Source organism: Brachyhypopomus gauderio, unplaced genomic scaffold, assembly GCF_052324685.1.
Source record: "Brachyhypopomus gauderio isolate BG-103 unplaced genomic scaffold, BGAUD_0.2 sc98, whole genome shotgun sequence".
NCBI classification, from domain to species: Eukaryota; Metazoa; Chordata; class Actinopteri; order Gymnotiformes; family Hypopomidae; genus Brachyhypopomus; species Brachyhypopomus gauderio.
In genome coordinates this window covers 918,065-932,836 of record NW_027506919.1, presented here as the reverse complement: position 1 = coordinate 932,836, position 14,772 = coordinate 918,065, and the positions used below count along the sequence as shown (strand labels likewise).

Genomic DNA, 14,772 nt, shown 5'->3' with positions numbered 1-14,772 from the left:
ACGCAACTGCCTTCAGCATAACAGTGCTGCTAAACGGCTAAACAAAAGAGGGAGAGTTGAGTGCTGCTTATTCTCTCTCTCCCTCTCCCAGGTCCGTTCCTGGACCCCAGCCGCACAAATGAAACCACATGGCCGTCTGATGGTGTTTTGGATCCGCTGCTACGGGGCTCTAAAACCCAGGCTTGGTCACATGGTTCTGCCGGACCATGGTTGAGGACGCTTACCCACGGCCGTCAGACAAACGTCTCCAGGTTCCCGAAGAGCTCCTCTCCTCCTGCAACATCCTACATCCTCCCCCTCCATTTCTCCATCTTCCTCCTGTTCTGTGTGCCCCCCCCAACTCAAGTCATTTCCCACAAGTCCTTTCTTCATACTCTCTATCCTATATCACGTCTGCGTTCTCTCACCCGATCCCCCTCCCCCCTCTCCAGTGTTCCCATGGTGATGAGGCCGGGGGGGTGGAGGGGGTTGTCAGGGTTGAGGCCGATGCTCTCTGTGTTAATAAAGCAAGTTGGACAGATTCCCAGGCTGAAGAATAGAGAGACTACGGCAAACAAGCAAGACATACACGCACAGTGGAAAGACCTTAAACCTTCATAAAAATACGTGAAAAAATGTTAAAAACGTCTTCAGGAACGACAGGCGTACAGGCACTGCCCTCCGAAAGCAAACACGAGCAAACCCTTTCCCTCGAGAACCCGGAGAGCGCTCGTTAGAGCACCGAGCCGATTCCCTCACAGCTCTTTGGAGCTGTACACGTGGGACATGCCCACATCTTCACTCTGTAGCTACACGCAGGTCGACAGAGGAACATTCTGCAGATCAGTCTGAACTCATCAGCTCATGAGCCAGTAATGTAGTTATACATTTGTTGAGTCCATTTACATAATTTTATTTGTAACACAGAAATCTTGTGGACAAGTCACTTGGTAAACTGAAATCAACATTTATTCATCACTCAGAATGTCTGTAATTCTCATTAATTAAAGCAAAGCAGAGAATCATCTCATCTTCGGCATCTGTCTACCCAGCTCAAGGCCAGGGACACCGCACCAGGGACTCCTGTCCACCCAGCCCAAGGCCTGGGACACCGCACCAGGGACTCCTGTCCACCCAGCTCTGAAGCCAGGACACTGCAGCAGAGATCAAGTCCTTTTCAGGGACCACATAGCATTTCAATAACTGCAAGCAGTTTGGTAGGTATGAGTATCCACAGTGGTCCAGATTTAAGCCTGTCTACCCAGTTGGCTACCACTGACGTTCAACGTTGTAATATGGTTGGAATATTGTCAGTTGTACTAATATTGAATAAATGTTGAAACAGCATTTAATGTTAAACATCGTAAAAAGTTTGACAAATTTACATTGAATGAATGTTGAAATGCTCATGTGTTGAAAGGCAGGACGTTGGCCCAACGTCGAGGTATCGACGTCGTTTCACTTTTCAAAATCGAAACATCATAACTGAATCAAACATGACATTGATTCAACGATGAACAAAACTTTGAAACAACAGCTGGGTATGGCAACATATAAACATTTCAAATTCATGGAGCAGTTTGTTTGTCATTCAGAATAAAATATGTTTGTAGTGTTTATTCTGTGTTAAACATTTGCCATTGTTAATAAAGTGACTCAAGAATGATTCTGAGAACGATCCAAAGCTAATGAATCATAAACAGAACATTTGGAGTTCATTGTTACAGCATTTTCATATGGTTATGCAGACAGCATCTCATTCAAACAACAAAAAGACATTTTAAAGAGTAGTTCACAGATTTGAAATAAAAGCACATTTTCAGATCCATATTATCATCTTTGGAAAGACAAAGAGAAGAATCCACCATGAAACATAAAACTGCAGCACTTGCAAGACATTCAAACGAGGCAGGAGGAGACTCAAGGCTCAGCTGACCTATGACCCCCACTTTAAGGTGCTCCTTCCCAGGAGGGTCCGGTCATCCAGCCACCTCTGCGGATTTATGTCAACAGAACCATGGTAACAGTCGATATGGCAGAGCGAGCATACTTCACATTTACTCTTCCACCAGCCGGGGTCCTGATGTCCTCGTCCTGGACGTCTAATCACAATTCTGTGTTTGTGTGTGCGTATTTATAGATCACTAATAATAAACCACTGATATGTAATATCTCATATTAGCCCAGTCTGTGTCCAAGCACAGGGTAGGTGTGCATTCTCAAACAAAAAGTAGAAGACGTAACGTAAGCTCTCTGCGTTGCCTGGGTAATTGGGTGAGAGGTGAGAGGTGAAAGGTGAAAGGTAGCCTTGAAAACGCTGGTCATCCATTATGATGTCACTGTGCCAATAAAAAGCCAATACTGCATAATGTTAATTGATACAGGCCACATAAAGCATACGCTGCAGAAACTGAATAAGCAGTGTAACACAACGCTGTCCTGGGACTACACTCAGAGACGCCCACTAAAGCTCCCCCAGATAAACCAGGGCTTTTGAAGGCATGTTCATGGATAAACCCATTCAACTCATTTAGTTAAGCACCAACAACAGGAGACCTTTTATGTTATGTCAAAAACTTAAAAAATGAATCCTAAGGTTTTAATGAAGAAAAAAATAACATGGATCCTTTAGAAATATTTAACCAAAAATGCTAATTTGTCAATATATGGATGAAAATGATCAGCTTCCAGTTAACTCATCTGCGTGTATTCTAATTAGGGTGATGTCATTTACATGCATTTCATTAGCAGCATCAGTGCTTCAGTATCTCTTTACCGTTTTCTCCAGTGCTAAACCAATCAGAGTTCAGGAAATGTATCTCTACTTGCATAGCAGTATTCAGGATGAGAAGGCAGAAACAGAGGTTAGATCCGGATATCTGGATAGGTCACATGGGTGTGTCAGGTTTCTCCCAGATAAGGGAGAAGCCAGCCCCTATGTGAGCCAGAGGGGAGACTGAAGTCGTCATAATGGCTGAATGCTCAAACCTGCAAAACCTACCCCAAGAAAAAGAACACACACGTTCTATGTTTTCATAACATTTTCATTAAAGAGAATATTCTGGGAGGAGTGGTGCGGACTGACCCATGACCCTGTTACAGACCCATTCATACAGAATATCATTCCCACAATCGTATTAACCAAGCTCAGTAGACATCTTAGCCATTTGATTACTGAAAACCCAAGTATAATCACCAGTTGGCAACATCATATATAGTGCAGGTGCCCATTTGAGAGTCAGGCATTCTTGGAGACTGCAGCCGTGTGACTGACTGCTCTCCTAACCAATCAGAACCCCAGCTGATGAATATGCGTTGAAACATTAGCAGTACAGCAGGAAGTGGTCACCTGGGTCTGGCAGGCCTGAGGCCCCTGCAAGCGGAGGCAGTGTTCCGGAACATTCCGTCTACCTCATAAAGAGGGTCTGCATTGTGACATCATCGCCCGGTCCCTTAGCCGTTTCACCTTGACAAGTTAATATACAGTAATGATTTACCCTCTGTCGGTTTAAGTGACATGTATGATACCGGTTACCGGTTGCCTAACCAGCGAAACTGGTGCACGTGTGGTGGGGAGGCAGGGAGTGTGGGGAGGGGCGTGCTCCTCCTGTAGTTAACAGCTCTGCTCAATTAAACATAATCCAGACTGACGGCAACGCATGCACACAAGTGCACCCACACATGGTACATCTGTGAAGATAACAGCAATCCGGGCTTCAGATCAGGGGTGTTGCAAAACTGCTTCACGTTAAAAATAGAGAACCCAGGTGGAGAAGGGCCTTAATAAAGCAGCTGAGACTGAAGAAGTAAGTAAGGCAAATGTGTGTGTGTGTGTGTGTGTGTGTGTGTGTGTGTGTGTGTGTGTGTGTGTGTGTGTGTGTGTGTGTGTGCCAGGGTCCAAGTCTGTTCATGACGGTAACTAAGAGTGAAAAAGGGGGCGGCTAAGTGTGTGTGTGTGTCTCCCCTGCAGTGAAGGAGAATGCTTGTCACGCTCTGTAGAAGCAGAAAAGAACGTCTCTCGTTTGTCTCCGTCTCTCTGTCTCTGTCTCCGTGTCTCAGATGAAGACTTCTTTTCGTCCACTGGGTGTGAAGCCTCCGTTGAAGGTTGTCGTCCTCTGACTGTCCATGATCTGCAGGACGTCGTCCAGTATGGACGGACCCAGGTCCAGGTGCAGAGAGAGAAGGGAGCCGGCGTGAGACAGGTATGGACGCTCTTCCTCTTCCTCATCCTCGCCTGCGCCCCTCCCACGCCCCCCTCCTTCTAGGCAGGGCCCAAGGGAGGGGGGGGTGGTGCGACTCGGCGAGGCAGGGAGAGATGAGGGCGGAGACTCCAGGTGCAGCCTGGGGGGCTTGGGAGGCGGGGCCATGCTCGGCGGCGACGGCGGAAGCTGGGGCACCCTCGTCGTGGCAACTGTTGCCGGCCCAGCTGGGAGGGTGAGAGCCTGCACGGCGCCGATGACGGGCAGTGACACGGCGTTCTTCAGCAGCGGCGAGCTGTCGGTGGCCGGGGGGGCCCCGCTCACACTGGCGGCCCGGCTCAGCGAACTCCCCCCCTGGGGGTCCTGCTGCCCCGGCAGCAGGTGGAACTTGCCCTGGAGGAAGGAGAGGTCGCCGAAGAGGTCGTCGTCCCCGCCGCCGCTGCCGATGTGGATGGTGTGGCGGAAGTCGCCCAGCGGAGGGCTGATCATGTCCGATGACAGCAGGTCCCGAAGTTTCTCCTTCTTGCCCTTACGGCTCCTCCGCTTCAGGTAGATGGGGGCCTTGGCGGCCATGACAGGTACCCGCCGTCCAGCAGGACAACACAGAGACAGCTCGGGCAGCAGTGTGGAACAGGAGGGGAGGACAAGACGGTCCAATTGGAGAGACAGGGATGGCTCTGGTTCAGGAAAAGACGTGTGTCAGCATCACTTTATCCAGCTAAGGAGAATTCCTGCAGAGTCCTCCCAGACATGACCTACAATCAATCCCAATGGGTCAGACTTCCCAGCGTCAGCGACTTCCACACCGCTCCATTCTACCTGAGAGAGAGAGAGAGAGAGAGAGAGAGAGAGAGAGAGAGGGGTGAGAGAGAGAGAGAGAGAGAGAGAGAGAGAGAGAGAGAGAGAGAGAGGTGGTGGGACAGACATTAGCATGTGTTCTCTACTGGACAACAGACACACTGCAGACATTCCTCATGGACACACTGCAGTGTCTCTGCAGCTCCTGCACACGGGTGGGCGTGTACACACACGCTTATCCCTCCGCAAACTCCTCTTCCTCAGGGCACCTTCGTCAGCCGCCCGAACACTGAGAAACACGCAGCCATCAGGGGGGCCAAGATAACTCTCAAGACACCGGTCCTGTTCTACACACGGGCCGGCCCACACACAGGCCGGTCTGCACACGGGCCGTATTGCACTCGGGCCGGTCCGCATTGGGTGAATGGGTGCAGGGGGATGATGCCGAGTTCTAATAAGCAGAAGACGAGAAATCCAGCTAGCATGTGGTGCTGTTTAGAGATCCATGTTTGTTAGTGTTGGCCTCAGAGGACAGCAGGGTGGGTTGTCTAAGGTTGAGGTTAGTCAGCTATCACCCCTTACGCAGAGTTCAGGGGTCAACGGCCATCTGAAGATACAGGGATGGTGGTTGAAGTGTGTGTGCCGATGTAATGCTGTTATAATGGGGTATGTATGTTTGTGTGTGTGTATGTGTATGTACATCTGTGTGTGCAGACTGGAGGGTAAGACAGTGTGACTTAAATACCTCTAGCATTAAGTCATACATCTCAAGTTACATCAAGGAACCATCAGAGTGCGTGTGTGTGTGTATGTGTGTGTGTGTGCGTGTGTGTGTGTGTGTGTGTGTCCCTTTGTTTGTCTCACTCTCACATATACACACATGCAACAAAAATCAAAGCATGTGTTTCCATTGTGCGAGCGTAATATTAAATAATGTACTTATGTAACCGAGTCAACACTGGAGTCAGCAGGCTGTGCAAAGAGAGACAGCACTGCTGGCAAATCACACACACACACACACACACACACACACACACACACACACACACACCCCGATAGGGAAACAAATGTAGCAGAATCTTCTGGCAGTGGGGATGCTGTGTGTGTGTGTGTGTGTGTGTGTGTGTGTGTGTGTGTGTGTGTGTGTGTGTGTGTGTGTACCGTGATAATGAATTTGTGTGTGTGCTGTGATAATGAATTCTTTGTGCCAACTGTCTAATTGCGGTCTAACTGCTATAGTGCGGTGTGTGCTGAAACATGCCTTTCTCCAAGAACACTCTGAAGATGTGTGTGTACAGTGTGTGTTGTGACACTACTCACTATAGTAAGACATTGTGTATATAGGGAGTGTGTACAGTGTGTGTTGTGACACTACACACTATAGTAAGACATTGTGTATATAGGGAGTGTGTACAGTGTGTTGTGACACTACACACTATAGTAAGACATTGTGTATATAGGGAGTGTGTACAGTGTGTGTTGTGACACTACACACTATAGTAAGACATTGTGTATATAGGGAGTGTGTACAGTGTGTGTTGTGACACTACACACTATAGTAAGACATTGTGTATATAGGGAGTGTGTACAGTGTGTGTTGTGACACTACACACTATAGTAAGACATTGTGTATATAGGGAGTGTGTACAGTGTGTGTTGTGACACTACACACTATAGTAAGACATTGTGTATATAGGGAGTGTGTACAGTGTGTGTTGTGACACTACACACTATAGTAAGACATTGTGTATATAGGGAGTGTGTACAGTGTGTGTTGTGACACTACACACTATAGTAAGACATTGTGTATATAGGGAGTGTGTACAGTGTGTGTTGTGACACTACACACTATAGTAAGACATTGTGTATATAGGGAGTGTGTACAGTGTGTGTTGTGACACTACACACTATAGTAAGACATTGTGTATATAGGGAGTGTGTACAGTGTGTGTTGTGACACTACACACTATAGTAAGACATTGTGTATATAGGGAGTGTGTACAGTGTGTGTTGTGACACTACACACTATAGTAAGACATTGTGTAGCAAGAAGAGGCTGCAGAGTGACTCACTGAACTAAAGAGAAAACGATGCAGAACTTTATAAGAGTAGTTTTCATTTATTTTCTGTGAAGCTATTAACAAATGAAATTCTCTCTCCCTCCCCCTCCTCTCTCCACGCTGTTCAGTTGGTTGTGACAGTTAGGTTCACAGTAACCAGTATAACCAGCAGTCAATCAAGATCAAGAGTTTGTGTAGGGGTGTTAGGGTTGTGTAGGTGTTTGTGTAGGGGTGTTGGGGTTTGTGTAGGTGTTTGTGTTGGGGTGTTAGGGTTTGTGTAGGGGTGTTAGGGTTTGTGTAGGTGTTTGTGTAGGGGTGTTAGGGTTTGTGTAGGTGTTTGTGTAGGGGTGTTAGGGTTTGTGTAGGTGTTTGTGTAGAGGTGTTAGGGTTTGTGTAGGTGTTTGTGTAGAGGTGTTAGGGTTTGTGTAGGTGTTTGTGTAGAGGTGTTAGGGTTTGTGTAGGTGTTTGTGTAGAGGTGTTAGGGTTTGTGTAGGTGTTTGTGTAGAGGTGTTAGGGTTTGTGTAGGTGTTTGTGTAGAGGTGTTAGGGTTTGTGTAGGTGTTTGTGTAGAGGTGTTAGGGTTTGTGTAGGTGTTTGTGTAGAGGTGTTAGGGTTGGAAGACAATATCGGTCTCCTATACAGTTTTCAGATGAGGCTGATCTGTGGACAGGTATCTATAGCTCACCACATCTCCATCAGCACAAGGGGAGCGATAAGATGGATCTGATCTTTTTTTAGAATAGAAAACGATGACGTTGATGCTTCTGGAGAAACGCGGGGTCAGTTGAGGACTTGTTATCTCTCTCTCTCTCTCTTACACACACACACACACACACACACACACACACACTATTCTACAACAATGCAATTCTACAACATTCTACAAACCTAAGATAGAGAGAGTAAAAGGCAGCTGGACGCGTTTATTAGTGGAAGAATCTGTCCCGTATTCTCGTGCCTCGTTTGGCCTCCCACCGACACAAAAGCACATAAACAAACGTTTTGGAAAGCCCCAACTGTCACCCTAACCCAAGCATAACCACCACACCACTCTTCCCGACTCACGGAACCAGGTCCGTCCTGTGCGGACACGCCGCGCACGTGACATAACCCAGGACGGTCCTGCGGCGCGCGCGCATCTTCAGCACATCTAGCCGTGTTTACAGTAGCGAGATCGTGAGAAACACGCTGAGGAACCTGTCAGCAGAAGTCGTAAAACAGCACTGCAGAACGAGCGTTAAGTTTCTTAACCCAAGGCCGTGTGTTTTATCAGCGAGGAAAGGGTGGAGAGCGGTGTGTGTGCCAAACTTGCCAGGCGCGAGACGCGTACAGCCCGACCAAACCCGAGCCGAACCGAGCCGAGCCGAACTACTAGATCATCCCGAGGATATTGTGTCACGTTGGCTTTAACAGAGACACACGGGGGATGTACGCGGGCTCTCGGGGCTATACGACGCTGCCGTGAAGCCTTCAGAACCAGTTTTTGTCCAAAACGTGTGGAGTAGGTAGTCTGACCCAGGACACTCAAAGCAGAACTTGATCTTCCACAAACGGGACCGTGAACTGCGATTTCGGCAACACGCGTTTGTAAAGTCGGACATAACGATATATGAAAGTCCGTGTTTTATTCCCTGTATAATAAATCACATCGCGAGACGCTGCCAAAACTTTGTCATAGATATTCCGCTCGTCTCCCACGGGCCGTCGACTTTACACTTTGCAAATCAAGATCATATCTAAAAATGATTGTACATTTTCATTCTTGAACATATATTTTACTGTCTGTAACCGCAAGCTCTTCACACAAGGTAGCTTCCACAAAGGCAGGTGTAAGCACGCTGCTGCCTACGTGCAAATTTAATAACCATTTTTTTAAGCAAAGGAAAACGTTCTTTATAGATACATCTGAAGCGCTGGACGAAGCAGGACTAAATGTGGGCTGTGTGAGAAACGGTGCTGTCTGCTTATTCGGTGTGTTATAACCTACCTGCGTCGCAGCGAATGCGCGTGACTTTCACGCGCGCTCAGAGATGCTCGCGGTCCACTGAGACAAGTCTTCACTAAAACATTAACGAGAACCTTCTCCCCAAGTCTTCACTGAAACATTAACGAGAACCGTCTCCCCAAGTCTTCACTGAAACAACATTAACGAGAACCTTCTCCTCAACCTTGGGTACACACGGGCAGGTCTTCCCTTGCGCTGCAGAGTCCACTGCGCTACAAAAATAACTCGAATACGCTCGTATGTGCTGATACGGGATAATCAGAGACGCACTTTAGTTCGTTCTCCGTCTCTCTGTCTCCCCGCCTCTCCGCCTCTCCTGCTCAAACGTGCTCTGTTGGAACAGAGCGCCGAATTCGCAGCGTTTGCGCCAAACTGGAATTCACGGAACGGCATCACCATCAAGGTGGAGCGGTGAAATGAGTCTGTTGGGGATACCGAATACTACATTGACTCGTCGTCTTCAGACAAACATTGTTTTTTTTATTTTTGCATTCGTGTTCTTTGGCTAAAGCGAATAATCCAGGCCACAATTGAAATTAGATCCCAGCTGCGAGTATCCCAGGACTTTAACGCAGGCACGTATCATCATATCTGCCACTAATAGTAATCCCGCTCCGTGCTCCAGGACGGGATCTCTCTCTCTCCACGTCGCACTTCCTTCTTTCCGAAAATTCCAGCGCGACATTGTCCGCGAGGCGTTCACCGTTGCCAACACGCGCTGACTCATAGCTGAACCTAAACTATTACACACCCATCGGTGTTCCCATAAGAAATTAAGATTTTCATTAGAAATCTTTAGATGATGTTATAGTGGAATGCTTTTCTACACTGTTAATGTTCTATTCATATTCATGTTCTGCAGAATGAAGACAAATCCGTCTGTCATACACCATGTCACACACACACACACACACACACACACACACACACACACACACACACACACACACTCTGCACATGTTCCTTTTGGGCAGGAAGGAGGAGGTTGTTCCATAACAGCTCCATGCTTTACCACATCTCATGTTTTACAAGCACACAACACGCTCTTGGCCAGACCAAACATGGGAACAGATGTCCAAAAAAGTTGTCCAAAATGCACACACACATGAGACTGAACACACACAGCTTCTAAATTGGAAGAAGAATGCAAACAAAGCTATAGCTTTGAAAACTATGGAAAATAGCTCAGTCCAAACATAAACCCTGTAAACAAGCATTAGAAGCTGACCAGGGAACACTTTAGGACTGACCTCAGACCAACAAACCTCACCGCCTCAGCCCTAGAACCCAACCCTCCACAAATGGCAGGTGGACGAGAAACACTGGTTTGTGGTCTCTTTTGGTATTTGTCCTTGGACGCGTTCCACTAAACGGGGCATATTCATCGCATTGGCCACATCTTCTCTATGAACATTCCAGAGTCAACTGCCGGATTTGGAGGGCTGACGTTAGCAGGTCAGAACACCAGCCACCTGGCAGGCGTCTCGAAGCCAGAGAACAACCACTGGAGAATGACAATGGCGTGATGTCATAATGGAGGGCGGAGAATCCCACAGGCGAACCAAAACTATTCCTTTCTTTGTGAACATTTCAACTGAGCATCATTTTGAATCAACCAAGCTGCACAACAGTGTAATTATAATGTGTCATTGAGAACAAAAATTAAGTTTTCCATTGCAAAAAGGGTGCAGTATGACATCACCAATGAGCTGTGAGCTCACCGTCCTAACACAAAGGTGCATTCTGTAAACTGCTCTAAGCCAGCTGAGGCCACAGAAGAAAGTAGTCTCAGGCAAAGAGGTCTTGGGCCAAGGACTTTCCTCTGAACCAGTTCAAAAGCATGTAGTAAATATTTTCACAGTGTGCTCACAAACCACAAAACCCTCTTCAGAGCTGTGTTCTGTCAAACGTAAGACTCTAAATGGTCTGTGAGCCCTTTTGCTAATTTGATTAATCCCGATAGAAAAATTATTACATTTTTATTCCCATAAACCTAAGATTTTTCCAAATAGAATTGACCCAAAGATCAGGCCATATTTTTGTGTAATGGAGGTCTGAATGACGAACTCATGAGAAGAGGTAAACAGGTTTGTCTTGTTCCAAAGTGACAGGACATTTTGATGCCATTGTCCTTGGTCCCTGAGGCCCAAAGCACGATTTGCATTGAAAGTCTTGAGAAGATGAGCAGGTGTGGCTTCCAAATCACAACTTCAGCATGTGTCAAACTCTTCTTCAGAAAGCTTCTCATGCTCCGTACAACAGTGTGTGTGCTCCACAGCAATCAAACCCAAGACCTTGGTTTTCCTGCTCGACCAGCCTAGCACCAGCCATTTTAAACTGTGTTGTAATATAGCCTTAAGACTTGAGGACAGAGAGTCGGGTCTGTCTGTCCGGTCTCGTCCTCTCAATCACACAGACCAGATTTCCCCAGATTTCCTGGGGGAATTAGAGCCACCAATCACACCAGCTTAGTGTTACAAATCACTATTAAAAAGGAATTTCATATGATGCTGTTTATATATTTCCAGTGGAGGTGGATGTTCTGGTAGTGTGTCACATGGTGATTAGTGACTAAAGTACACTCACTTTTTCCGAAATTGTGTCATCCTGGCTGTAGTTGTCAAGCTGTTTCCCGATAGTTCTGCAATGAATGTCAGGGCTGCTTCAGGCCATCATGTGGGGAGTAGAAAGTTACAGATGCTGACAGTGACTCTGCTTTGTGGCTTCTAGACAAGTGTGTGTGTGTGTGTGTGTGTTGGGGGAGGTATACTGCTGACACGAATGATACATTTTTGTGTAATATAATTGAAAATGTGCGTCAGGCCTTTCCGTGTAACTGTGTGAGTGATAATCTGTATGACATGAACAGGAGAACATACTGGTCTAAAATTGGCCCCCCTTTGATCTCTCTGTTCCTGCCTGAACATTCCAGGATGGACCAGGTCAGAGGATTTGGAGGAGAGACGAACGCTTCCAAGGCTAACACAGCCCTGCGAAAACGATCAAGATGCACGCCAGCGTATTGTAGCCATTTTGCTGCCTGTTCCTCTCCTGTAAATCTGCTCCAGATGTGACGCAGATGAGATCAAGTGGAGACGTGAATGAGATCAGATGGAGACGAAAATGAGATCAGATGGAGACGAGGCAGAGGCTGCCGAGCGTGAACAGGAGGGCCAGGCCGTACGAGAGGAAACTCCCAAAACAAAGCACTTCCTCTTTCAATCTGAGGGCAATCACAATAGTTCACTTAGCTTCCATTCACTCTCTTCCTCCCTCTCTCTCTCTCTCTCTCTCTCTCACAAATACACACACAGATGATCTCTTCTCTCTCTCCAAGTGGAGACCCTCAATTAGTGTTAAGGTTGCAAGCTTAAACATACCCCTAACTCCATCAAACGTGCAGCTCTGTGAGGGGTTACTGAAGGAGAACATGTGAATGGCTGATTTGACTTCAATGCTGAATCTTGCTACAACTGGAAAATTATCGACAGTTAAGACGGTATATGGAAAAACATTGCGAAACAGACTTGACTTAGGGTATTTAAACAGATGTTGATTTTGTCAGAAAGGCCAGACTTGTCTGGAGGGTCAGATAACCATCAGTCTGCGATAAGATTAGTAAATTTAGGCTACTTTTACGATGGAGCCCCCATGTCCTCTGTAAAGCCCTCTGCGTTTAAAATACTGTTCTCAGCTGACCAGAATCGGGCTTTAATAGCATGCGAAGAGATTTGGAATTCGGTGATGGAAGCTTCCATGGTACAAAAAAAAAACAATAACAATCAACTGTCTCAATCAAAAACTTAGAGTCAGGTTGACGGTATAAAAATAATGTAAACTTGAACCTTAAAGTTACGCCTTTTCTGAGGAAGTTGAGGAACACTATAGAGTCGACTCCGCCTGAGGTAAGAGAGCTACATATCGTAATGAAATGAGCCGCGTTGCGCGAGCACCACAACACGCCCGCGCACCCACAGCAGTTATGTAGGCTAGCCCGCCAAGAAAATCTGTGCCCTGCAAGCAGGTTTCGAGATGTGTTGATACTTGTAGGTATAGGCTGCATCTATCCGGTGAAAACCTGATTTTAATGACCCTCACAAAAAGTTCAACAATTTTTTTCAGCAAATGATCAGGAATCTCTCGTGGAAAACATGAACAGAAATAAATAACGACCAGTAAATGTTAAATGCTAGCTAAATGCTGGCCTGCCAACAAAACAGCAAACCGTTGACGGAACTTACTAACTTGGTAAATCCCACATGCCTGGAAAATTCCCCAAGCATATCAATTTGTAATTCAATTAGAAAACGAAACGCTGCAGATCACTGCGCCTCGAGCGTGTCTGAGCGCGCCTCTGAAGTGTGAGCTCGAGCAGTAATGAAAGCGTGGGCCATCACGCCATTGTTGCCAACTCAGTAAGGAAAGTCGCTATTGGTTGTCCTAAAAGTCGCTACAAGTCGCTAAATGACGCCATCACCTAATTTGCATAATACACGTTTTTGAAGCTGTAAATGAATAACGTTGGGAGAGACAAAAGTGAGTAAAAAACACCCTAAATATGTTAGAACTACAAATTAAAAACATCTGTTGCCTTTGAAATAGGCAGTCACTTCTCAAAAGAACTACATGACTAATGCTTTGTATAAATTATTTTTACATAAATTAGTGGTTTCTTTTTTGCTGTGTTGTTAAATGTTAGTATAAGAGTAGCAGTTAGCAGGAATGAATGAGACTGTGTGAGTTAAATGCAGTGATTTCTTTTCATGTCTTCATTTATTTAAAACATTTATATTTACATCCCGCTCTGTAAATACGGGGCTAAATATAGCGACAAAGTCGCTAAGTTGGCAACACTGAAAGCGCGGGTCATGACGCAGCGCTCACGTGATTTTAACGGTCGCTGGGTCGCGCACTATTGTTAAAGGTATAAAGCAGCGGGGCGCGAGAGGGCCCTCTGAGGGAACTCCTAAATGTATTAGGGATACCGTTGCTTAGCTACCACAAAGAATTGACAGGCCGTGGTAGCTACAAGTGAAATGTTGACGGTTTTCTGTAGTTTTGAGGAAATAGCAGACGTGAAGACAAACCGTTAGTCCACACATCACACGAAACTTCATATTCTGTGTAACATGTTTAATTAAATTCTCACATAAATAAAAGTCTCCATCGCATTCATGTTACAGCCCATAGGAACCCCATTATCTGTGGAGAACCAGCTTCATCCATTAATGCAGAAGACAGGTGGACGTGGTCTTCCTGTGTCCTCCTTTTCCCTGTCCTCTCAAACATAACCAATAAAGGATGCAAATATCTCCATGAAGAAGTTTTAAGTTAGTCAGACACATTTGAGATTTCCAACAAATTAACCACAGACTAGACTAGACACTGGGTCAGGGGTCATGACCCTAAAGGCCACCACCAGCTCATAGTGGAGTTTGCTTGCTGATCGTTTCTTGGGTGCGAGTGTGGGAAAGATGAACTTGGACTGAGCTTCAACCATCTCAGAGGCTCCGTCCTCATTAATGCTGATCCAGGCTTCCCAAATATCAGTTTCCATAGAAACAATTCTGTTAGGTCTTCAGGGGAAAACCACCTGCCTGAACCAATAAGAACCTGCACAAAAGGTTTCACTGAAACGAAATCAGTCTACACAAGAAAGCAAAAGGTTTTTTTTAAACCATGTTTTATTAATCCTAATATTAGATGTAGATACACAAGTCAACAAACGAATC

At 46.2% G+C, this 14,772-nt stretch overlaps 1 protein-coding gene across 2 annotated transcripts; it reads right to left on the bottom strand.

Moving 5' to 3' along the window:
• Window positions 1–876: 876 nt before the first annotated feature.
• On the bottom strand, window positions 877–9,586 carry cdc42ep2 (CDC42 effector protein (Rho GTPase binding) 2). 2 transcript variants are annotated; one of them, XM_076992824.1, is made up of 3 exons: window positions 9,152–9,586; window positions 9,023–9,114; window positions 877–4,997 (listed from the first exon to the last, which is right to left on the bottom strand). In XM_076992824.1, the coding sequence occupies exon 3, from the start codon at window positions 4,749–4,751 to the stop codon at window positions 4,035–4,037; it is 717 nt and encodes a 238-aa protein (XP_076848939.1). In that variant the 5' UTR covers window positions 4,752–4,997; window positions 9,023–9,114; window positions 9,152–9,586; the 3' UTR covers window positions 877–4,034. The 2 variants fall into 2 exon arrangements, with proteins under 2 accessions (XP_076848939.1, XP_076848940.1); XM_076992825.1 differs by having other exon boundaries at window positions 877–4,993.
• Between the last annotated feature and the right edge of the window lie 5,186 nt (window positions 9,587–14,772).